Below are 25,715 nucleotides of genomic sequence, written 5' to 3' on the forward strand. Positions count from 1 at the left end.
AGAAGAGGGAGCCAGGCTGTTCTCCAGAGCACCTGAGAGCAGGACAAGGAGCAACGAATGGAAACTAGTCAAGGAGAGAAGCAACCTAGAACTAAGGAGAAACTTCCTGAGAGTTAGAACAACTAACCAGTGGAACAACCTGCCTCCAGAAGTGGTGAATGCTCCAACACTGGAAGTTTTTAAGAAGAGACTGGATAGCCATTTGTCTGAAATGGTATAGGGCAGGGGTGTCCAAACTTTTTTCAAAGAGGGCCAGATTGGATGAAGTGAACATGCTGGAGGGCCGAACATTTTTCCGAACATTCTTTGAACAATTACAATTAAATGCAAATGAATTATTTTATGCCAAGTTAATTGCAAATGGCATACTTTTCATTTTATAACATAAGATCAACTGACAGCTGAGTTTTCAAAATGTATTTTAAATAAATTTTAAAAAAAAACTGTGTGAGCTGTTACCAGAGAGTCTGACCTTGTCAAACTTACTTTGACAAGGTCAGACTCTCTGGTAACAGCTCACACACTTCCACCACTTCACAAATTCTGCTAGGCCAGGGCCCTACCTACCCCTGTCCAGCTCCCCACATCCCAGCCCATAAAATGGCTGTGAAACACAGAATGCGCGCACGTGCACACACACACACACACACACACACACACACACACACACACCCGCCCTTCCCTGGATGTCGCCTTCGCCCAGGGGAGCCAGAGGGCTTCGAAGCCGGGGCAGCTCCGGCGGCAAAGAAGGCGCGCCCTCGCTGCACCGGCACAGACGCCGCGCCAAGCCCGCGGCGGGGGGAGGAGCGTGGCGGTTCGGCCAGACAGGAAAAGGTGCGGGAAGCAGCCGCCGCCTGGTAACGGCGCCCGGGCTCACAATGTGGAGGCGGCGAGCAAGCACGCGCTCAGGGCGAGGCGGCCGCGGTCCGGTGAGGGAAGACCGCCGAGGGAGTGGCTGGCCGGGCTGCGCTGCTGCCGAGCGAAGCTCGGCCGGGGTGCCCGCTCTGCTCTGCCTGGCGCCAGCTCAGAGACTCCGCCCGCCAGGCCCTTCTCCTGCTCAGCCAGGCCAGACGCGCACTGTCAGCCTCGTTGCACCGGCACAGACGCTGCGCCAAGCCTGGGGTGGGGGGGAGGTGCGTGGCGGTTCGGACAGGCAGGAAAAGGTGCGGGAAGCAACCGCCACCTGGTAATGGTGCCCGGGCTCACAACGTGGAGGCGGTGTAGCGAGGCTGACGGTGCCGCCGGAGCCGCCGCCATGGGCAGCCGCGGTGTGCAGGGAAGGTGCTCAGCGGGATGGGCGGGCAGGCCGAGACCCCCGCCGGCCACCCCCGCCTCGCCCACAGTGCCGCATGGCCCGACCGGAGACCCCCGGCCGCTCAGGGCATGCCCGGCCCAGCGGCTCCTCCTCTGGGCTGCGCTCCGGCCAGGATGAGGGCGCGATCCGCTTTCCGCGCGCTTCCCCTGCGCACTGGAGCCGCCCCGGGCCCCGAGCAGGCCTGGTGGAGGAGGAGGAGGCGGAGGAAGCCGCGTGGAGCCCCGGAGCCTGGCTGGCAGGGTGGGGGCGGCAGCTGGGCTGGCCTACGCTTCCCTCGGCGGGGGAGGCGGGAGCAGCTCCCGAAGGGGCGGCCCTCAATCAGAAGGGAGGGCCGTGGGAGGGCCGCATTTACATACAGCAGGGAGGGCTGTTGCGGGCCGTATTAAACCGCCCCGCGGGCCACAAATGGCCCGCGGGCCGGACTTTGGACATGCCTGGTATAGGGTTTCCTGCCTTAGCAGGGGGTTGGACTAGATGACCTCCAAGGTCCCTTCCAACATCATCATCATCATCATCATCATCATCATCATTATTATTATTATTATTATTATTATTATTATTATTATTATTATTATTATTATTATTATTATTATTATGATCCAATGGAAAAACTAAACCTTAGATCCCCTTGAAAGCTTTGAGTAGTATTAGCTCAAATTCTAAACAGCAAACATTTAAATACTTGTAATGCACTCCAAGAAGGACAGCCTGTGGAGACAATCTGAAACTGCAGTTGTCTAGAAAGCAGGATGTTCAAAGGTCAACTGTGCCACTGTTACTACTGTTATTACTGAGTTCAATAACCCTCACTACTAAATAAGTACACAGAGGAAATTATGGAAATAATTTCTCTCTCAAGGACAGCCCTCCACCTTTTCCCAAAGAAAGTAGATAAATTTAAAACATGTACTTGCTGTTTAGAGAGTCAGGCCTTTATGTAGGCCTTTACATTCTTGCAGACTATCTCAATAAAGTTTCTATTGATGTTTTTGGTTCCCAAACAGATGATAGGAAGAAAGGATAACAATAATGTTGTGACAGTATAAAAGGGGCCATTGGATCATTGCCTTGGAGTTGTCTCTGTTATAGCACAGTTAAGTAACGCTTTAGGACAGGGCATTTCAACCTTTTCACCCATTGGACCACTTTTAGGATATGGCAACATCCAAGTACCACCAGTCACCTAGCAAGGTGTCAAAAACTTGATGACAAAAAAAGGAAAAAAGTGATGAAGTACAGGTAGTCCTCGACTTACAACAGTTTGCTTAGTGACTGTCTGAAGTTACAATGGCACTGAAAAAAGTGCCCCCCAAGCCACAGCCAAGCAAGACAACTGCCTGCCTGCCCAACGGTGCTCTTCCTCCTGTCTGAGGTTTTCATTGTTGTCAGCATTTCTGTTGAGGATTGGCAGCAGGGATGGAGGTGTTTGGTTTTTATTCCCCCCATCTGCTGGGTGGTTGCAGCAAGTTTTGGTCACTTCACATGACCCTGGGACACTGTGACCATCATAAATATGAATCAGTTTCCAAGCATCTGAATGTAAATCACAAGACCCTGGAGATGCTGCAACATTCCAGGTGACCTGCACTTCTTCTGGATTGGATTGAATTTGGATTTATTAAATTTATATGCCGCCCTTCTCCCTAAGACAGACATGTCAAACACAAGGCCCAGGGGCCGGATCCAGCCTGCAAAGTGGTTTCATGTGGCCCGCGAAGCCATCCTGGAAACAGTGAGGGAACGGCCCCTGCTGCCTTGGCCCTGGCCCAGAGACCCTCCTTCTGCCAGAGACCCTCAGATCTGTCCCACTCCTGCCCAGGCCCCCATAAGCACCCTTGATGCGAACGATGTAGAGTTGGCCATGCCCACCCAGTAGGCCATACGCACTCTAGCCACGCCCACCCAGTAGGCCACGCCCACCCTGGCCATACCCACCCAGCCCACTGAGGGCAACTGCAGTGCTGATGCAGCCCTCAATGAAATTGAGTTTGACACCCCTGCCCTAAGGACTCAGGGCGGCTCACAACAATAAAAATTAAGAGACATAAAATACAAAAATTAAATATAAGGAATACGTGATAATTTATACAATAAAAAACAAATTAAAAAACCATGGTCAGTCCAGGCCCACTTGATGGAACAACCATGTCTTCAGGTCACGGCGGAAGGATCGAAGATCAGGAGCCATCCACAGCTCCGGAGGCAGTTCATTCCAGAGGGTTGGCGCACCCACAGAGAAGGCTCTCCCCCTGGGGGTCACCAGCCAGGGTTGGCTGGCCGACGGAACCCTGAGGAGGCCGACTCTGTGGGAGTGAACTGGGCGATCGGAGGTTGACATTGGCAGCAGGTGGTCTTGTAAGTACCCCGGGCCTAAGCCATGTAGGGCTTTAAAGGTAATTACCAGCAGCTTGATTCGCACCCAGAGGGCAACCATAAGCCAATGCAGCTCGCGCAGGAGAGGTGTAACATGTGAGTATCATGATACTCCTATAAGCACCCGCGTGGCCACATTCTGCACCAGCTGAAGCCTCCGGGTGCACTTCAAGGGCAGCCCCATGTAGAGAGCCCCATGCAGTAATCCAGCCAAGAGGTGACAAGGGCATGGGTGACCATGCATAGGGCATCTCGTTCCAAAAAGTGGTGCAACTGGTGCACCAGGTGAACCTGTGCAAAGACCCCCCTGGTCACGGCGGTTAGATGGTCTTCCAGGTTAAGCTGTGAATCCAGGAGGACACCCAAGTTGCAGGCCTTTTCTGAGGGGGGCAACAGCTCTCCCCCCATCAAAAGAGATGGAACATGTTGGACAATGTGAGATGCCAGTATCCACAGCCACTCGGTCTTGGAGGGGTTCAGCCTGAGCCTGTTCCTTCCCATTCAGACCTGCATCGCCTTCAGGCACCGGGACATCATGTCAAGGACATCACTGGGTTGGCTCGGGTGGAGATAAACAACTGGGTATCATCCGCATATTGGAGATACCTCACCCCAAAGCCACGGATGATCTCACCCAGCGGCTTCATATAGATGTTAAACAGGAGGGGGTAGAGAATTGACCCCTGAGGTACCCCACAGGAAAGGGGCCTCGGGGTAGATCTCTGCCCCCTGCCACTACAAACTGCGAACGGACCGAGAGGTAGGAGGAGAACCACCGTAAAACAGTGCCTCCCACTCCCAACCCCTAGAGCAGTCGCAGCAGGATACCATGGTCGATGGTATCAAAAGCCGCTGAGAGGTCAAGTAGGACCAGGACAGAGGAACAACCCCTGCCCCGAGCCCGCCAGAGATCATCTACCAGTGTGACCAATGCCATTTTTGTGCTGTAACCGGATCTGAAACCGGACTGGTACGGGTCCAGATAGTCCGCTTCATTCAGGAAAAGTGGAAGCTGATGTGCCACAACACTCTCAACAACCTTCGCTACAAAGCGAAGGTTGGAGACAGGACGATAGTTATTTAACGAGGCAGGGTCCAGAGCAGGCTTCTTGAGGAGGGGCCTCACCACTGCTTCTTTTAAGGTGGAGGGGAAGACACCCTCTGTCAATGAAGCATTGACAACTGCCTGGAGCCAGCCCCCTGTCACCTCCCCAGCAGCTGAAACTAGCCAGGAGGGACATGGGTCCAATAAACAGGTTGTAGCGCTCAGTCTACACATAATTGTGTCCACATCATCCAAAGACACAGGGTAAAACTCACCCCAAATGGTAAAACCAAGACCTGCCCTCTCCACTCTGCCAGATTCCGCCCAGTCGGAGTCCAAACCAGTCTGGATCTGAGCGATTTTGTCCTGCAGATACTGTACAAATTCCTCAGCCCTACCTTGCAAGGGGTCATCCCTCGGTTGCTGATTAAGCAGTGAGCGGGTCACTCTAAACAAGGCGGCTGGGCGGTTATCTGCGGACACAATGAGAGCGGAAAAGTAAACACGCTTTGCCGCTTCCATTGCCACTAGGTAAGACTTAAGATAAGTTCTTAGCTGTGTTCGATCAGATTCGGATCTGCTGGACCTCCAACAGGTCTCTAGCTGTCTTTTCCAGTGCCTCATCTCTCGGAGTCCCTTGGTAAACCAGGGGGACACCCGGGATCTGCGACGGGTCAGAGGCCGCAAAGGCACAACTCAATCCAAGGCCCCAGCAGCCGCCCTCTCCCAGGCCACCACCAGGGCCTCGGCAGAGTTGTGGGCAAGGAAAGTAGGAAATGTCCCAAGCTCCATCTGGAACCTCTCAGGGTCCATCAGGCACCTGGGGCGGAACCACCTAGTCAGTTCTGCCTCCCAGTGGCAGGGGGTGGCATACTGAAAGTCTAGCCGGAGAAGGAAATAATCGGACCATGACAGGGGTTGGCTGGTTAAATCTCCCCTACCCAGACCAGAGATAGTGGCCACTCGCGGACAAAGACTGTCCCTAATAATAACCACCACCACCCTGCCCCTGCCCTGGGCCCATGGCTGGTGAAGCACCCGGAAGCCTGGTGGGCATAATTCCGAGAGGGGCACACCCCCCTCTTGGCCCAACCAGGTCTTCGTGATGCAGGCCAGGTCAGCGTTCTCCTCCTCAATGAGATCGTGTATGAGGGGAGCTTTGTTCACCACGGACCTGACGTTGAAATAAACCAGCCTAAGCCCAGGGTCCTGCAATCCTATGCCCCCGGGGGAGCGAGAAAAGCAATGAGGGCAGGAACAGGCAACTGCTTGAAGACAGCGGTGGTCCATTCCCCAATTACGATAGAGCCCTCTGCTCCCACACTCTGTGCCCCTCCCAATCACCGTCAAAATAGGAAGACCCTCCTCACTCAGAGCTGAGTCCACCCCCAAATCCCTACTCCCCCCTGAGACCATCCAATGGTCTGGACTGCTGTCTGGGTCGAACTCCCCCAAGTTCATTCCGGATCCCTTGGGCCTCCCCCCTCCTGGATCCCTTTAAAATTTTATTTAAAAATCTCAATAAAAAACCCCCCAAACTCCTCTTTGCAGCATGCCATCTCTCAGGGTCCCACAACCTGTCATCTAGAAAAATCTTCTGCAAAACAGATGGACGCTCCTGCGAGAGGGGGGAATCTCACAGCGAGTAAAGTTCTTCTAAGGTATACGCTGGCATATAAGGGAGATGCTAACAGTAACATCAGGCAATGGAGGGTGCCAGTAGATGGAATCGATGAAAAGTTGAAAAGTTCAGAAAAGTTCAGTTGGCCGGTGGCAGGTCCCAAAGTCACAATGATGATGATAATGGAATAATCAACAGCAGCGACAGCAAAAGCCATAATGAGGTAGAGATGACAAGTCCAGAATAGGGGGGAAGAGGCAGCCCGATGACAATGCCGACGGACCCAAAACAACGGGTTCAGGCACAATGACAGGGACAGCTGCGATCTCTGCAGCAGCAAGACGAAAGAACAGCAGCAGCAGCAGACCCCACCGCCGCAACCACAGCACCCCCAGGTCCAATTGGTCACAGAGCCAATTCGCCGAGCGGCAGAGAGGGGGGGAAACACGATATCTAAGCCCGCTTTCCCCCTGCCATAACCCAGATCTCACAATAAAGTAAACAAGCAAACAAGCACGAGCACAGCCCAAATTCTGACTCAAGTTCACTCGGGGTCCAGCTCTGCTCGGCACAACAAAGGCTTGGCACAACAAAGAAACAGTCAGGTCGGCCCTGCCCAGCTGAAGTGTTAGATGTCGGCTTTTCCTCCTCCATCCTCCGTCATTACGAACTGCATACAGACGGGGGAAGGTGCTAACGCTCCACCGGAAATTCAACCGAACGAACAGGAGCCAAATGATAGCAAAAAAGCCCCATGGCCACCCAGCAAAGCCGAAAACCATTCCATGCTAAAAGCTCAAGACCAGCGGACAGCCATCTTGGACATGCGCAGAGGGAGCTCAGCAGAAGCGGCAGGATCAGCGCCGAGCTCCACTGAGCCCTGACAGCCCCAAAGAAGCACTGATCCTGGCACTTTCATTGAGCCCTGCAGCTCCAGCCATCTCTCGCTCAGGCTTGTGCAGTGCTGCCACCGGTTCAGCTCATTCCCCTCCCATGCTACCACTTTTCTAGGATGGTCGCATACCACCTGCCAGGTACCAATGTACCACAGGTGATACCCGTACCACTGGTTGAAAAGCCCTGCTTTAGGAAAACAGAGGGGGTCTTGAATTCCAGGGTGGGCAATTTATAGACCATTGAGAATCTTCTTGCATCACTCCACCAAGATTTATTTATTTTATTTTTTTATTTTAATCCCATTTATATCCCGCCCTTCTCCAAAGACTCAGGGCGGCTTACAATTTAAGCACAAACCAATGTGCTTAGCAATAGCCTTCATTCTATGTATATGCCTGCTTATTAGGGCTTTTGCCCCCCCCCAAGCGGCATTATTACAAAGTCAGCTTATTGCCCCCAACAATCTGGGTCCTCATTTTACCTACCTCGGAAGGATGGGAGGCTGAGTCAACCTTGAGCCTGGTGGGATGTGAACCTGCACTAATTGCAGGCAGCTGGTGTTACTTAAGGAGGCATTAGCCCACTGCTCCACCAAGGCTCTTTTTTTAATGATTTAATTATTGTTCAGGATGTCTTATGAAGTTGTAACAGTTAAGGTGTGGGTTCTGATTATACATAATGTCTCTCTAGTAGGATGGGTAAATTGTTTTCTTATTTTTATGTAACTTAAAAAATATTTGTTATAAAGTTCTGCTCCTTTTCAGAATATACTGTAGGAAATGTCTGCCCAGCCTGAGTTTTATGAATTGTTGCAGCTCAACACAGACAAAATAAAGCATCATTTTTATTTAATATATAACCATAAGTACAAACATGTTTATTACTTAAGACCTGTTTTGTTTATGATATGTATTATATAGTTTCAATACCACAGCCCTGTTGCATTTCATACAGAGCACACTGTAGAAACAGAAATTGATTTTAAGTTAAAAAATATTAAACAAAGTAAAGAAGCCCTTCAATCTGAAATAGAAACCAAACTTACATTTCTATTTGTTCTACTTGTTTAAGCTAGGTTGATTAAAGAAAAACTACATTCCAGACTGCCATTTTAAAACTCACCCTTATGAATTCTGAGGAATTTCTGACCATGTGCATGTGCACACACACACACACACACACACATACCCCCCATTATTTCAATAAAGTACTGAAATATAATACAAAAAGAAATCAGTCAAAGCACTGAAAACAAGCCTATATAAATGTATTAGAGAAACAAAGGTTTCAAAGCATAGTAAGTATTAGCTCTGGGATTTATAATGAAGCTAATAAAATTCAGACCAATAATCTTAAAACATAACAAACAGCATTTTTAATATTGAACACATGAGAGGTTAATGAAGGCCAGAACGTTGTGTAATGTAAAGCATTTCAGACGTTGCAGTTTACCAGACGTAATTGGATTCAGGGTCTCCTTGGCTCTCTTCAGCCTGTTTAGGTGAAGGTGTCTGCTGCCTGTGCTTGATGCCTGTTGGCCTCATGGCGTTAAGAAGATTGGCCCCATACCCTGAAAAAACAACCCAGTTCAAAATTGAAGAACTATCAAAGGAGACCTATGGTTGTCATTCTTAGTATTTTACATGCAAAAGTATTCTACATTTGAAAAGTTCGCAGGTGCAACAATGTCTTTATCACTTCTATTTCACTGTGAATAATATTACTTTTTCATGAGCTTAATGGATCTATCATGTTACATCTTTTTCCTCTGCAGTTCAGAAAACCAAACAAACCGGTTATTTGTGTGTGTGTATTTGTGGAGACACACACACACACACACACACACACACACACACACACAGAGAGAGAGAGAGAGACAGAGAGAGAGAGAGAGAGACAGAGACAGAGAGAGACAGAGAGCTGAAAATGAGGTATGAGTGTTGGCCCAGGCTGATTCATAACTGAAGAAATGTAATTCAATAGTTTGCATTTGGAGAGCAAATTTAGGTAGCTGTGTGGTAATGGATAAGGCAGGAACTCAGGAGCATGTGAGTTCTAGTCCCGCCTTGTGCAAGAAGCCAGTTGGGTGACCTTGGTCAGGACACTTTTTCTCAGCCTTAAGAAGAAGGGAATTGAAAGCTATTCTGGGGGGGGGGGGGAAATCATGCCACAAAAACTAAAGGGACTTGTCCAGACAGTCTCCAAGAATCAGATACAATGGAATGGAAGAAAGAAAAAAAAAGAACTTATGCTGTCAAAGCAACAGCCATTATTTTAAAATGTGGCACTGTGACATTACTAAAAACTGTTGCTTGGAACCCAGTTGTTTAGAAAACAGTAACTGATAACTTATTGCTATCAGTTATTCTAGCCTCACATATTTAATGGTCAATTGTTGTATGCTAGGATTTCAGCTGAACATTACAACCTTCAGATAAGATTATATTGTCACTATATCACCCAAAATAATTATAACATGCTTACATACAGACATATGTAAAACTTAGATTTCTCAGGACTTACTTTTATTGCAGTTCCTTCCATGCCATCCATCTTGACACTGACATACATTTGGCTCAATACAGATTCCATATAATCCACAGATAGGTTCACAGACAGCTATAATGGTTTATATGAATATCAGACTCAATGTCTTTCTACAGAAGAACCTTATATTTTACAATTCTTATTAGTATGATGTGAAGACAATGACCCTCTGAATCTGCCACCCTCTCCCTTTATATATATATATCAACTGCCTCATTTACTAATTGTTTGCAGTTATGAGAATGATGAAAAAGTACCTTTATGACCAAGCTTTTCATTTATCACCTTTGCAGGTCAGTAAAGCAAAGAAAACCAAAGTAAGATCATAAGTACAGTCATGGTTTCACTTCATGACTTCTTCACATAATGACCAAGTTGCTGATTCCAATTGTAGTTGCTAAACAAAGACTACCTGTATTCCATTCAAAGGCTTTGCCTTTGTGTTGAAGGAGTTAATGAAATACTAATCTATGTTTTAGTATATTGCCCTGGTTATAAATATGCCTTATTACAGGTAATGTCTCCCCAGTTGGTCACATTTCCAGATCACCTGGATTCATTATAGTTATGATTGTCCAATCAATATAATTTGGTTTCTATGAATGGAACTACTTTTTGTTTTACTGTTTACTGTAAGATACCGGTATATTGTACTTGGATCACATTAATTTTATAATTATTTAGTTTTATTATGATTTCTATTTGTTGTCTTGTGTTTTTATTTGATCAATAATTATAATAAAGCTTATTGATTGACTGATTAACTAAATCTTTTATTAATCTTAAAAAGTTATCCTACTTACGTTTTGAACAAAGGTCTCCCTGGTAACCTTTGGAGCACTTGCATTTATTTTTACCAGTACATTTACCTCCATTTCGACATGGTTGGTGGCATTTGCCTAGGAATACAAAATGTGACACTAGTGCCTAGTTTTATTGAAATCAAAGCTAATCTAACACCACCAGTTGTCATGTCTTTGGTTAATCGAGACTTTCACATAACACTTTTTCTAATGTAATCTAGGTCGGGGCTTTTCAACTTTTTCACCCATTGTACCACTATTAGGATATGGCAACATCCAAGTACCACCAGTCACCTAGCAAGGTGTCAAAAACTTGATGACAAAAAAAAAGGAAAAAAGTGATGAAGTACAGGTAGTCCTCAACTTACAGCAGTTCGCTTAGTGACTGTTTGAAGTTACAATGGCACTGGAAAAAGTGCCCCGCAAGCCACAGCCGAGCAAGACACCTGCCTGCCTGCCCAGCGGTGCTCTTCCTCCTGTCTGAGGTTTTCATTGTTGTGAACATTTCTGTTGAGGATTGGCAGCGGAGATGGGGGTGTTTGGTTTTTATTCCTCCCATCTGCTGGGTGGCTGCAGCAGGTTTTGGTCACTTCACATGACCTTGGGACACTGTGACCGTCATAAATATGAATCAGTTACCAAGCATCTGAATGTAAATCACAAGACCCTGGAGATGCTGCAACATTCCAGGTGATCTGCACTTCTGGGCTCAGCAGAAGCACCAGGATCAGCGCCGAGCTCCAGCTGGAGCCTGGCACTGATCCTTTCATCGAGCCCTGACAGCCCTGTAGCTCCAGCCATCTTTTGCTCAGGCTTGTGTGGTGCTGCCACCGGTTCAGCTCATTTCCCTCCCCCGCTACCACTTTTCTAGGATGGTGGCATACCACCTGCCAGGTGCCAATGTACCACAGGTGGTACCCGTACCACTGGTTGAAAAGCCCTGATCTAGGTTCCTGTGGATGCATATGAAAATAGGAATTCAGAGATTGCTCCTACAGGTAGTCCTTGACTTATGATCACAATTGGAACTGGAATCTCAGTGGTAGAATGAAGCAGTGATTAAGCAAGATGCCCACGTGATCAGTTCACTCAATGACCGCAATCCTGTTGTGGTCATTAAGCAATCTCCCAGGTCATTAAGCAGATGGAGTGAAAAGTCTACCTGCTGGGAGGGAATCGTAGCTCTCTGTGAGGCTGAGATTCCATTCTGGCAAGTGGCCATTTTGCTCCCCTTTCACCTGAGTTTGATGACCTCTCCAGATGCCAGCTCAAACAATAAGGAAGAGCAGCTCTGGAGACTTCAGGGTGTGTGTGTGTGTGTGGAGGAATGCTGGGAAGTTTCTGAGGGCCCTGAGAGGCCAGGCACATTGGAAAGATCACTGGAGGAGTGCACAGCTGCAGCCAACCAGTGGGGATGGGGAGGAATTGTCCCCTTCACTTAATCCGAGGATGTGCAGGGCAGAATGGAGGCAGGCTCAATGGAAGTTAGTGAGGTTACTCATGAGGAGGCATCCTCACCCCTCCTAACGAGCTATACCAATGAGCACCTATTTAGTTGGATAAGTGGAGCAAGAGATTGTTGGAAACAACCACCCATTCACCTGCCATGTGCATGCTTCACATTCAGTTTTCTTGACTCTGGATTGTGCTGCTCTTGACTGTATGTTTGGACCTTGGACTTGTTTGCGGATTTTGGACTCCTGCCTTGGACTTCAGAGTTGACTTGGACTGTGGACTTGGTGGATGTTTGCTTTTGGATTTGGTAACCTTGTACCCTGACTGAGCAGTATTGGACTCAATAGGACTTTGCATTGCATGCAACTGAGGACCTGGGGATTAATATTAAAGGCTTGGACTATCAATAACGTGGGCTTGCCCCTTCAGGGAAGGGAAAGGGAGACAGCCGAGGGAGCCTGCGATTGGACGGCAAGCTGCTGATGTCATTGGCTCACGACCAGGGAATCCCCCTTAAGCCGGGAATCCCTCCGCCTGACCGCCGAACAGCTGAGGCTCCCGGCTGCATGCTGACTGCTCTCTCTCCGGCCGCCGAACAGCTGGGGCTCCCAGCTGCATGCTGGACTGCTGGAGGGGGGAGGTGGAGGCCAGCAATGCTGGTTTTAGGGATGGGTGCCAGATGCTGGCTGGTTGGATGGGGGGTGGAGCTAAGGGGATTGCCTGTATATAAGACGCTGGGAGCAAGTCACTCCCAGTGCTGACTTTATTTGCTGTTATTTGCCGTCAATAAACACTGGTCAGAACGTTCCTGCCTAGCCAGCTACCTTGTTGACCATCATTTATCATTTGTGGAACCAGGGCTGGTAAGGACTCTGACACTGTGCATTTTGTGCATGTAGACTGAAACAGGACACTGAGATTCCTTCCTTGCCGGCAGCACTTTCACTCCCCTTTCAGGTCTGAGATTCTTTTCAGCAGAAAAGCTCTTTCAGCCAGCCTCTAGAGATGAGATGGAGTTCTTCTGGCAGATGGCAACAAGCTTCCCTGTTAGTTTCCCCATTGACTTTTGGGGAAGCTGGCAGAGAAAACTGAAAATGGAGATCACATAATCATTGGGGCAACTGGCCATAAGTGTGAACAGGTTGCTAAACACCCAGATTATGATCATGTTACTTTAAGGGTGACATTGCAATAGATGCTGCTGCTCCACTTTGTTCAGCTGTGATCATGTGTTCATGATTTCTGATGCTTCCTGCTAGCTTCCAAAAGCCAAGTTAATGGAGAAGCTAGGAGAAAGTCACAACTTGCTCCTTGTCCCACAGTTTTTATGCCCATCTGTTGAAATTCTGTTTATCAGTTTAGGTACAGAAATTTCTGTGAATGACCCAAGAGGTCACGGGGTTGTCTGGTTAACCTCTGAATGTAATCATATCTATTCACATGGGCTTAAGTGGAGACTTATACAGAATTGTACAAAATGCTATACCACTTGAATTTTTCTTTAATCTAATGACTGCATTTTTTCTAGTAGATATTAGTGTTTTAATAATCTACAGGTGGTCCTTGACTTACAACTACAACTAAGCCCAAAATTTCTGTTGCTAAGTGAGACAGTTGAGTTTTTTCCTATTTTATGACCTTTCTTGCCATAGTTGTTAAGTGAATCAGTGCAGTTGTTAAGTTAGTAACATGGTTGTTAAGTGAATCTGGCTTCCCTGTTGACTGTTTGTCAGAAAATTACAGAAGATGATCACCTGACCCTGGGACACCACAACCATCATAAATATGAGTCAGTTGCCATGCATCTGAATTTGTTCACATGACAGTGGGGATGCTGCATTGGTCATGTGAAAAACGATCATAAGTTACTTTTTTCAGTGCCGTTGTAACTTTGAACAGTTCAATGAACTGTTTAAGTTGAGGACTACCCATATATCCATTGTAGGCTGGCTGGGGAATTCTGGGAATTGAAGTCCAAATCTTAAAGTTGCCAAGTTTGGAGACCTAGAATGTTAATAACTTATTATAACCATTCCTTATTATAATCAGGAATGCTTATGTATCTGGGATTTCTCATATTGAGTAATAACATAAATATAGTATCTAATTGTCATCTATTGTATTCTTAGTATATAAAGGACAAAAAAAACCCTGCCCCACAGAAGGACTGCACTATGATAGATAAATTACATTTGGACTCTGTTGTATGTACCATCATCTGATATTTTGGAAATTTCAAGCAAAATATTTCAAATTTAATTAAAAGAAATAAAAACAAGACTCACTAATTTCACACTGATTCCCCTCCAATCCTGCAGGACAAATACATTTTCCTGGATAAAAGCATATTCCTCCATTGAAACAGATGTTTGTACAGTTTGCTGTGGGATATAGTATTAGACTATTACATATAGTATAGCAGATAATTTACATAAATTTAGTGAAGTTCAATTAAATTTTCAATCTTTTTAAAAGCCAAAGAGCTGAACAAAATTTAACATCCTGATCTATTGTACCTTGTTTATACAGTATATGCAGATAACCAGCATACTTTCCCTGAAGGAGGCATCTTAGTGTCCTCTAAATGTTGTGGACTACAACTTCTGTAAGGATTTAACATTGACCATGATGGCTGATTCTGATTGAAACTGAAATTAAAAACATCTGAAGTAATGCAGTTTGTGTTCATCAGACCTGCAACATTTAGAAAGTATGATGCTTGGGACCGATTTATCTATTTGCATAGTGAATGATATTAAGCTTCTATCATCCTAAAAAATCCTAATTCAGTGAAAATGAAATTATTCAAGAATCTTCCAGCTCATTCCACACTTAATTTTCTGAGAGTCAGCTAGGTCATGCTTTTTTCATTTGATGTTTGTGATCAAAAGGAAAGTGCATCCAAGAATAAACACAGAGAATGCAGGAATATAATCTTGTGCAAACTTTAAGCCAACTACATGCTAATAGGTGGCAATATATGTTTCTTTCCAGGTATCTATTTCTGTTTCTTTCCACCATACCTTTGTTACAGTTGATGCCATAGAAACCAGGTGGGCAGATACATAATCCCGGCATGATGCAGAGTCCACCATTCATGCAATGTGGTGTACACAGAGCTGATTTAAAGAGTGAAGAAACAGTATTATACTGAACAATTATCATTAACATATTGAGAGGATAGACCTTAAAATATAAAGCACTTTTTTATCCCACAACAGAAATAACTTTCTCTCCTGCAAGGAAAAGTGTTGATTCACTGGTAGATATTCTAATGATACAAGTAAGACTTGAGCTTGATTTTCAAGTAAGGTTTTTCTATAACTAGCTTGTATGAATACCAAACTGCAGCTAGTGAAAATAAATTGAAATTTTACTTAACAACATTTTTGATGGGCTGTACATATATATATTTCTTGCGTGCGTGAAATACAAATAGATTATGCTTATTGGACCTGCCATAGGCCACAGTCAATGCCAGTCTGTGTTCCTGATCCCAGGGAGCCAGGAAAGAATGATTTCATCTTTCAGTTCCTATAATTAACTGCCATCCAAATGAAGGGCAGGAAAATGATGCAGCTGAAGTCAATGTATCTAGAAGAAACCAGTTCCAAAAGACTGTGCCAGTGTGCACAAGTTAGGAACATTTTAGAAAGAGATTCCATAATACATCCTTCTCTCTTCTAAGGTAAAGAGGAACTTGTTAGTCCTGACAAATAGGGCCCAACTAAAAGTATTATTGGCGGTCTTAGTCTGTCCTTTTGGACATTCTCTTGAGAAATGATAGAATAAAACAACTTTGGTACTTCATATTTTCAAATTAATGTTCATTCTACTTAATGTTTTGCCAAAGTACTCATTAAATTGTTGGCCTGTTCTTTTTTGCCTTTCAGATCTTTTAGTGGAAACTTCTTTATCTTTTCTATAAACAAACAATGCTTTCTTAAGAGCTGCAGTTCATTAAATACTTTTCTTATGTGTTTAGATTAAATTTTAGGAAGCCGCCTAGCCATATCCTAAACAATATTTTGCAAAGAAGTGACTGTTTAGCTTCTTTTTTGTGTAAACAAAGTACAGAATAGAACTGAAGAACTCTTTTTGATTACCTTTTTCACAGTGAGGACCATAAAATCCATCTGGACATTCACAGATGTGCCTTTCATTACAAAAACCCCCATTTCTGCATGCTCCAGGACATTCAGCTTCAAAGAAGATGATGTAGACATAGATTAAATTAATTTACTTATTTGTTGCTTAAGTACACCAGCTTCTATTGATGATATGACAGGGATTCCAGAAAGAATACCTCTATGTCAGAATCTCTGATATTTTTGTAGCACACAAAGACCAAGATGTATAAGAAAACTATAATCAAAGGTGTTATGTATTGGGCTCAATTGTAACACCACGTGGTAAGCTGGAGCAGCTAACGGCTCTCCAACAACCCAGACTCCAGGTCTCCAGTGCTGCTATTGGCTGCCCCTAGGCGGCAATGGGTTGCTTTAAACCTATTGGCTGCCACTGCAGCCCAATTCTCAGTTCAGATCCTGCAAGCAATAAACCATGAGCTTTGTTGAACTCACTTGCCTTGTCTCCTTTCCTGCACAAAGAACTCACTACACAACAAAAGGCATGCATGTCAAAACATAATTTAAAGGAATATTAAGAGAAAGATGTAATGAAGGGAAATTTACAGCTTTATTGTCCCACTTGCAAGTCAAAGAAAGTTCTATAAATATGTTTTGGAAGGAATAGCCCAATTTAAAACTGTAGGATTTAATTGTGAAATCTCAATTTAATTGTGGACAAACTGGCAACTGGCTCTTTTCTCACTGGTAAACCTTTGATCTTCCTTTATCTTTTACCTCCAACAGACCCATCTACATTTAGTAAACAGCTAACGGCTCTCCAGCAACCCAGACTCCAGGTCTCCAGTGCTGCTATTGGCTGCCCCTAGGCAGCAATGGGTTGCTTTAAACCTATTGGCTGCCGCTGCAGCCCAATTCTCAGTTCAGATCCTGCAAGCAATAAACCATGAGCTTTGTTGAACTCACTTGCCTTGTCTCCTTTCCTGCACAAAGAACTCACTACACAACAAAAGGCATGCATGTCAAAACATAATTTAAAGGAATATTAAGAGAAAGATGTAATGAAGGGAAATTTACAGCTTTATTGTCCCACTTGCAAGTCAAAGAAAGTTCTATAAATATGTTTTGGAAGGAATAGCCCAATTTAAAACTGTAGGATTTAATTGTGAAATCTCAATTTAATGGTGGACAAACTGGCAACTGGCTCTTTTCTCACTGGTAAACCTTTGATCTTCCTTTATCTTTTACCTCCAACAGACCCATCTACATTTAGTAAACAGTTCCCATGGTACTGTATTTCTTCCTCTTCACATTTTTTTTTGGATTTCTTTAGCAATATTCTCCAGATTTGCCCTGAGCTACCAAGCCTTCAGCAGTGTAAATATGGTCCTGTCCAATTGAGATTTGCCTGACTGTACAGATCTTCAATCACCAGAGCTATCTAGGTCTATTTTAATTGCCAGCTATTACCTCCATTTCAATTCTCTGGTCATTTAAGACAGTTTCTACTGCTTCATAGTTCCCTTTGTCCTCTTATGCAAAATGTTTTATGAAAAACAAAACTATGCTATAATCCCAGCTTCTCCTTATCAGCAAAAGTGCCAAGTGTTGTTTGGGATTTGCATGGGTATGCAAATACAGGTACAGGTACAAGTTACAAATGTAATAGAGCCTACCCATTCCATTCGTAACTTGAGGATTCGTAGGAGTGAATCTCGTACCTTGAATGTGATTCACTCCCAGCTTTAGCCCATGCATTCGCTAATTTAATGCGTGGGCAAATGCGCTGCTTGTTAAGTGAACATGAGGTATCTCAGGGTTGGGAAGGTCATGGGGGGCCTAGTGATGGAACAGACCACCCAAGCCCCCTGCCACTGAGAAACCTCATGCTCCCTCCGCTGGGGTCCCCACAATTACTCCCCTGCCCAATCATGCTGTGCTGGGTCACTTACTTTGTGAAGATCTGTCTCCTATCCAGCCTGTTTCTTTCTCTGCTACTGGCAAAGAGCAGAGGAAGGCCTCCAAGTCCCAGAACGGACCTCTGGAAGCATGTGGCTGCTGCCCATGGCCTCCATTCTGGGCCTCGGAGGTGTGGAAGAGGTCTCTGAGGCCCAGAACGGATCTCCAGAGGTCTGCGGAAGCCTCCCCCAGCCTACTTTCTGGGTAGCAGCAGCCTGGAAAAGGCCTCCGATGCCCGGATCAGGCTTCATAGATGTTTGCGGAAGCTTCCCCCAGCCTCCTTTCCAGGTGGCAGCGGCCCAGAAAAGGCCTCTGACGCCCAGATCGGGCCTCCGAAGGCACATGGAAGCCTCACCCGGCTTCAGTTCTGTTCTCTGTTGCAGAGAACAGAGGCCTAAAGTCCCATGAGATCATGTGAGATCAATAGTGTGAAATTTCACGCCACTGATCTCACATGATCTTGTGTTACTTTAGGCCTCCATTCTCTGTGAATGCACCAAAGGCCTGGAGCAGCCATGAAAGTGAAGGATTTCAATCTTCACAAAGTGGGTATCCAAGGCCTAGTGCATAGGGAGACCCGGGGAGGGGGGAAGGAGGGAGGGAATACCCAGGGTGAAGGTTGCAGTGTCACTGCGGTCCTTCGTAAGGGTGAACGACTGCCGTGGTGCGGCAACATTTATAATTTTGAGACTTTTTCGTAAACACTAGGGGGCGCTTATCACATAACTTTGAATGTTCGCTAAGAGAATGCTCATAACTTAGGGATTACCTATAGCCAGCAGGAGGATGTAGCTGAATGTAGACTATCATAAGCCACCTATTTTCATTATTTATCTTATGTTAATTATCTGCTTTTTCTGAAATCTGCCTGCCTCCCTGCTTTTTCTGAAATCAGCCTTCCTTCCTTCCTTCCTTCCTTCCTTCCTTCCTTCCTTCCTTCCTTACTTTTTTTCTTTCTCTTTCTTTCTCTCTCTCTCTCTCTCTCTCTCTCTGTCTTTATTTGTACCCTGCCTTTCTTTTTACAAATAACTCAGGGTGGCAAACATACCCAACACAGCTTCCTGCTCCTATTTTTCCCATAACAACAATCCTGTGAGGTGGGTTGGGCTGAAAGAGTGACTTGCCCAAAGTCACTTAGTTAGCTTTCATGTCTAAGGTGGGACTCATAGTCTCCTGATTTCTAGCCTGGTGCCTTAACCTCTAGACCAGGAATGGGTCAGGAATTCTGTGTACTACACTACTAATAAGGTTTGGTTTATTAGGCTCTCTTATTACTACACCAGATATTTCCCACTCTCTTGCTTCAGGATTAAGAAATAGGATCAAATGTTGATATTCCCAAAATAATGAAAACTTTGAAAACAGACAAATCTTTATTCAGCTCACTTCCAGTTACCTTGCTGACATGTTTTAAAGAAGATGGCATTCTGTGGTGTTTGTAGTATGATAGTGCCTTCTGAATTCATTACAATTAGTGTAACTTCAAATGCTGCCACTCCATCTTGTTTTCCAAGACAAGGAAATCCAACTTGAACAACTAAAAACAAAAGGAAAAAAGGTACACATTTCTAGTGGCATGTTAATTTCATTAAGAACAATATTTTATTATATGAGAAAGCTGGATTTGAAAAATAGACACAGTATATGGTGTTCTTCCTAATGGCATTTAGAAAAGAAGTGAAACAGAACTCTTTCACAGATCTTATGTTATTCGGATAGTGGATGATGGAGGAAAGCTGACAAATATTTTTATGTGCTTGTATTATTGATTTTATATTGAGATATATAACTCCATATATATCTCTGGTGGTGGTGCAGTGGTTAGAATGCAGTAGTACAGGCTAATTCTGCTGACTACCCACTGTCAGCAGTTCGGCAGTTCGGTTCTCACCAGCTCAAGATTGACTCAACCTTCCATCCTTCTGAGGTTGGTAAAATGAGGACACAGATTGTTGGGGACAATATGCTGACTCTGTAAACCGCTTAGAGAGGGCTGTAAAGCACTGTGAAGCAGTATAAAAGTTTAAGTGCTAGTGCTATATACTGTGAGCCACTGGGGTATTTGCAAATTCAGCAATATATTAAATATTGTAATAAATGTTAAAATATGTAGTTGATTAGTGTATATATTGGGAATTAAATATTAGATTAAAATATACAGTACAAATACGTTATAGGAGAAATTCTTGTAGAAAAAGACATATCTAATTAAAAAACAATTATAAGATTATCCTTTTGAACGTGTGCTCCCCAGATGTGTTGGGACTCAGCTTTCCTAATTCTCAGCCAATACCCATGATAGGTCAATATTTTTGGAGATGTAGCTATTCTCATAATTCTGGGAGGCATCAGGGTGGAAAAGGTTCCTTTAGGTTGGTATGAATAACCTCCATCATCCCAAATCCAAGGAAATGCCTCTGCAGCAGAAAATGGAGCTCCAGATTGATATGCGCAGAGTCACACAGCCTGTATTTCGCTGTCAGATGTCTTTAGGAAAGGCCTCTGCAGCTGAGAACTGAGCTCTGGATTGATGCACGTGGCGCCCCCTGGAGGCTGGGGGGCGGCGGCGACCTGCGCATCAATCCGGAGCTCCATTCTCAGCTACAGAGGTATTTCTTGAAGGCCTCTGGTGGTGAATGGAGGCCGGAGGCGAGATGTGCAAGTGGTGGCGAGTAGCTGCAAAAGAAATGGGCTGGCTGGCTGGGGCTGACAGGGCCACCCCTGTGATGTGAGACAGGGGATAAGACATCTCCTGAAAATAAGACCTGCTGCCTCTTTTGGAGGCAAAAATAATAATAATAAGCTGGGTCTTATTTTTGGGAAAGCATGGCATATAGCTTCAGGTGGACTTTCCTGAAGAGAGGCACCATATAGAACATATGTAGTTTTCATAGTAGAAACTTTTGTTAGCCATTCTATATTAGTTTTCTATGGCTAAAAAGTTATGGAGTAAAACATTCTTAGCAAATTCTTTACAACAGAGGTCCCCAACCTTTTGGGCACCAGGGACCAGTTCTGTGGAGAGAGGTTTTTCTGTGGCCCGGGGTGTGTGTGTGCGTGGTTTTGTGTACTGCCTGCATCCTGTGGATAGAGCTTTGCTTGTTTGTGCAGACTGGTTGCTGGCATTCTGCAGCCCGGTAGTGGTTTACAGACCGGGGGTTGGGGACCCCTGCTTTATATTATTTTTATTCCTTTTTCATCCTTCGCTACTCTTACATTTTCATTCACAACAAAATAAAATCTTACTTATTTAGCTACTTAGTTCTACTGAGTTAAAGTTTATATGTTCATTTTGATGTACAGAGATGGTTTTCCAACTACCATGCTGAATGTAGTTGCTTTGTATATGATTTTGAAAAAGATATAAGATATTTCTACTCCAGAAGCCATCTGGACTGCTAGCTGTACATTATTGCAACATTGACAAGGCAAGAGTCAGTATTCATCTTTTCATCTGAGGACAGCAGGCTAGGTTGGAAGTGAAGACGCCATTTTGCCTTTTAGCATCAAAAGGCCACTTATAGACCCTCAGCATCTATAGACTGAGGCCACAGTTGCCTCTGCCAAATGAAAGGGCTAATTTTGTTGGTATCAGAACTGGATGTTTCTGTATCTTGCTTGATTAATATGAGCACATTTTCATTGTGCAAGAATTTTAGTGATGCAGAGCCAATATTTGGCATTCCTCCTCTCAGTCTTTTCAGATGTGGAACATAAGATGCATAGATAATAAAAGTTTCAAAGACTTTCATTGTTACCAAATTATTAGATAATTTGATTCAAAGATGTTATTGCAGACACATGTAATAACATTTGCAAACAGATTCTATTCTATTCTATTCTATTCTATTCTATTCTATTCTATTCTATTCTATTCTATTGTATTCTATTCATTATTGTATTACTCTACTTTTTATCCTACTTTATTTTATATAAGCAAAGGAATAAACTTTAGGAGATGATCAGGCTGAGCCTGAGGGAGGAGTCAAACACATCATCAGTCATGAGTCCCTTAGCACCCACAAGAGATCTAAGTCCAGCACACATTGAATTCCTGTGACTCTTTTTTACTGCCAGCTTGCTTGGCCGATACCCAGTTCAGATTTTTGTAGAAAGCTTAAGCTTGCAATAAATCTTTATACCCATTTGAACTGCCTGGATCTCCTGATTTCCGTGGCACTTGACATAAATCTACTTATTACTCCTGCCTGCTATATTCCCCACAATACCACCTGGTGAGATGGTTTGGGTTGCAAGAGAATGATTGGCTCAAAATCATCAACAAATCAGTATTTTTTAAAATCCTCACAATTAACCTCATTTTTTATCTTTAATGGCGCGCGCACACACACACACACACACACCCCAACAACATGTGGGTTCAATACTTTGTTTCACTCTTCCTTTACTTGAACAACATTAGATGCATAAATAAAGATGGATGCTACAGACCTGAGACTTGGTGAGGTATCATTCCAAGTAGAGGGATGTTTACCGTTGGGTCAGCCATTATGCCTTTATCCAGAGAGTGCAAAGACAGGAACTCATAAAAAAATTCAGCCTGCATGAAAATACAATGTATAAAAATATATAATAAATATATTCATTTTAATAATGTATCTCTATTTTTTACTTCAGAGTCTTATTTTGATGAGAAAAATGCAACTAGAAGTTCAACTCTGTGTATTCAACATTGTGTCATTTACTTCTGAATAAACAGAGAGAAGGTAGAAAAGTCATGTCCACTTTCTCCATATTTTACATGATTTTATATACTTTGATAATGTGTTCCTTCAGTTGCCTTTCTTCTAGACAACTTGTAGAGGGAAATTAAAAATAATGGCAAGCCCCAAAGAAATGGTTGTTATCTCAATCAGCTGTTTGGTGGTTAGTGGTGAGACTGGCAGTGTCAATGGAGCCTGGAGCATTGGAGATACTCCATTGGAGATTGGCAGGATATCTTTTAGGATGGCAACATGGCAGATCCTTCCTCATGGTGGAAGCATTTGATGGCAGTGGATTTATTTTTTGAGTTGAGCAAGCCCATATGTTGTACAGACTTATTCTAGACTAAAGAATTCAAAACATTTGGGCTGTTTCTTGAGAAGGAAATGTTTAAGGCCCCTAATCATTTCATTTCCTCTCTTCCACATTTCTTCTATTATATACTTTTTAAAATGTGGCTAACAAATTGTATCTATATCCCACAAACTGACCTACCAGAGATTTGCATAAGACTATTACAGTGTTGATGGTTTCATTATCAATCCTTTTCTGAATATACCCTAACATGTAATTTCTCTCATTTTTTACCCTATGTGTCTTTATGCATCACTACATAATTTATTTTATTGTGCAATAACAAATAGATGAGGATTGCACCAATGTATATATGTGAAGCAGGGGATTGTTATCCCAATGGGTATCATTGATACTTGCTTAAAACTGAATCTCATGTATTATTTGGTTGATTATCCAAATAATTTGGTTTTTATCATTCTGAATAGTTTAGGGTCAGCTGCAAATTTGACCACCTCAATATTTAACACCTAGATCAGGAGTCCCCAACCCCTGGTCCGTGGACCAGTACCAGGCTGTGGCATGCCAGCAACCGGTCCACACAAACAAGCAAAGCCTCATCTGCGGGATGCAGACAGCACACAAAATCATGTACCCTCCGGTCCACGGAAAAACCTCTCTCCACGGAACCGGTCCCTGGTGCCCAAAAAGTTGAGGACCTCTGCCTTAAATTAAGATAATTTATAAAAAAGCATTGGTTCCAACATGGTAATTATTATTTTTTAAAGAACATTATTGATTCCTTTTCTTTATTTTTTAACAAGTTGTAGTCTGTAAAATAATAACTTATCTCATAAATACTAAGTTTATTCATGAGTCCTCAATGAGTAATTTCATCAAAGGCTTTTTGAAAATCCAAATATACAATGTAAATAGGGTGACCCTCATCCACATGCCTGTTAGCTGTCTCAAAAAACTCCCCCGAATTGTGAAAATTATCAATTGTTACTTTTTATGATGTCACACTTCAAGAAAGAAAGAAAACATGACATTATTTTTCGTCCTGTAGTATAATTAACGAGAATGCTGGATGTTGGAGAAAGAAAAAAAAACTTTTGAACACATTTGTAACACATTTTTTCAAATACCATCACTATTAATTAAGGATTACACTCAAACATTTTTCTGTGTCAATAATAAGGCTTTCCTGATGTGATGAGAGAAGAGTTCACAACCTATGGTTAAAATAATTGACCTCTTTGAATTTTAGAAAACATCTATAGAATCTACAAGTTGTTTTTGGCTACACTTGAAAAGTAGTGAGACGTTCTCCCTATAGCTTAGAAAATGGCTTTGAAGTTTGGGACATAATTCCTCTAACACATCATTACCATGAACTATCTTTTGATTATGATCTTATGAAAGTATAAATAATATTTTTTCTAAGTTTACACTGTGATGAGAAATAAAGATTTTGGTTTTAGACCACTAACTTTTTTTTCACTTTCTTTACTTGCTGGCTTCAGTTTGCACAGAATATGTAACATTCAGTTCAATTCAACCTTTATTACACTCAACGGCCAGCACAAATATATAATATAGCATTTTCCAAAAAGTAAGCTCTCTGTAAAAGAAATATGAAATTTCAGAAACTACTGTAAATAGCAAATACATTTAGCCATAAAGGGTTTTTTTCTATCTAGGGAGTCCTTGAGTTATGATGGCACTTGAAACCAGAATTTCCACTGCCATGTGATACAGTCATAAAACATGACATCATGTGATCTCATTGCTTAGCAATGGCAATTCCTACAGCCTGATTGCCAACGTTAAGTGAGGATTGTGGGTCTTTAAGCAAGCACCTCTTTGCAACTTCCTGCTGGTTTCCAATAAGCAAAATCAGGGAGGAAGTGAACAGAAAATTGTCCCAGATGGCTTGTTCCTGCACTCTCGGGTCTCAGTTTTCAGATTCCTTCTCAACTTGTCCACATAATTTCAGTGCAGGATCAATGAAGTCTATTCTAATGATACTCCAAATGCTAAGTCTACTGGCAGTCAGGCTTCCCTCCCAAACATAAGCCAGTAGGGAAAGTATCCAGTAGCATCATTTTCTGTACTGTTTATGCATGCACCATGGCAGAAATGTATTGAGTACAGTGCTGCTTTTGCTCTGCAGTCAGTGTTCCTAACATATCAAGGAGAGTGCGGTTAAATCTCTCAGGCTGCAGATCCCCTTGGGCGGGGCTTTTCAACCTTTTCACCTATTGTACCACTTTTAGGATATGGCAACATCCAAGTACCACCAGTTGCCTAGCAAGGTGTCAAAAACTTGATGACCGAAAAGAAAAGAAAAGAAAAGAAAAGAAAAGAAAAGAAAAAAGTGATGAAGTACAGATAGTCCTCAACTTACAACAGTTCACTTAGTGACTGAAGTTACAATGACACTGAAAACAGTGTCCCCCATGCCACAGCCAAGCAAGACACCTGCCTGCCTGCCCAGCAGCGCTCTTCTTCCTGAGGTTTTCATTGTTGTGAGCATTTCTGTTGAGTATTGGCAGTGGGGGTGGGGTGGGGTGGATGTTTGGTTTTTATT

At 43.8% G+C, this 25,715-nt stretch overlaps 1 protein-coding gene and 1 long non-coding RNA gene across 2 annotated transcripts in view; one reads left to right on the forward strand and one right to left on the reverse strand.

The window, feature by feature from the left end:
• Positions 1 to 8,112: 8,112 nt before the first annotated feature.
• The window catches only part of WIF1 (WNT inhibitory factor 1), a 53,528-nt gene continuing 35,925 nt past the window's right edge, over positions 8,113 to 25,715 (reverse strand). Inside the window, exons 3-10 of the mRNA XM_083365594.1 lie at positions 22,556 to 22,664; positions 19,500 to 19,640; positions 16,163 to 16,258; positions 15,080 to 15,175; positions 14,342 to 14,437; positions 10,602 to 10,697; positions 9,775 to 9,870; positions 8,113 to 8,821 (exon numbers count right to left, since the gene is read on the reverse strand). Coding sequence (XP_083221720.1) covers positions 8,700 to 8,821; positions 9,775 to 9,870; positions 10,602 to 10,697; positions 14,342 to 14,437; positions 15,080 to 15,175; positions 16,163 to 16,258; positions 19,500 to 19,640; positions 22,556 to 22,664 — 852 coding nt within the window. The 3' untranslated portion in view covers positions 8,113 to 8,699. The remainder of the gene's footprint in view (positions 8,822 to 9,774; positions 9,871 to 10,601; positions 10,698 to 14,341; positions 14,438 to 15,079; positions 15,176 to 16,162; positions 16,259 to 19,499; positions 19,641 to 22,555; positions 22,665 to 25,715) is intronic.
• LOC310642151 overlaps positions 11,461 to 25,715 on the forward strand; it is a 299,722-nt gene continuing 285,467 nt past the window's right edge. Inside the window, exon 1 of the long non-coding RNA XR_014492837.1 lies at positions 11,461 to 11,550. This is a non-coding gene — a long non-coding RNA (uncharacterized lncRNA). The remainder of the gene's footprint in view (positions 11,551 to 25,715) is intronic.

Source organism: Vipera ursinii, assembly GCF_947247035.1.
Source record: "Vipera ursinii genome assembly, chromosome: 6".
Lineage (NCBI taxonomy): Eukaryota > Metazoa > Chordata > Lepidosauria > Squamata > Viperidae > Vipera > Vipera ursinii.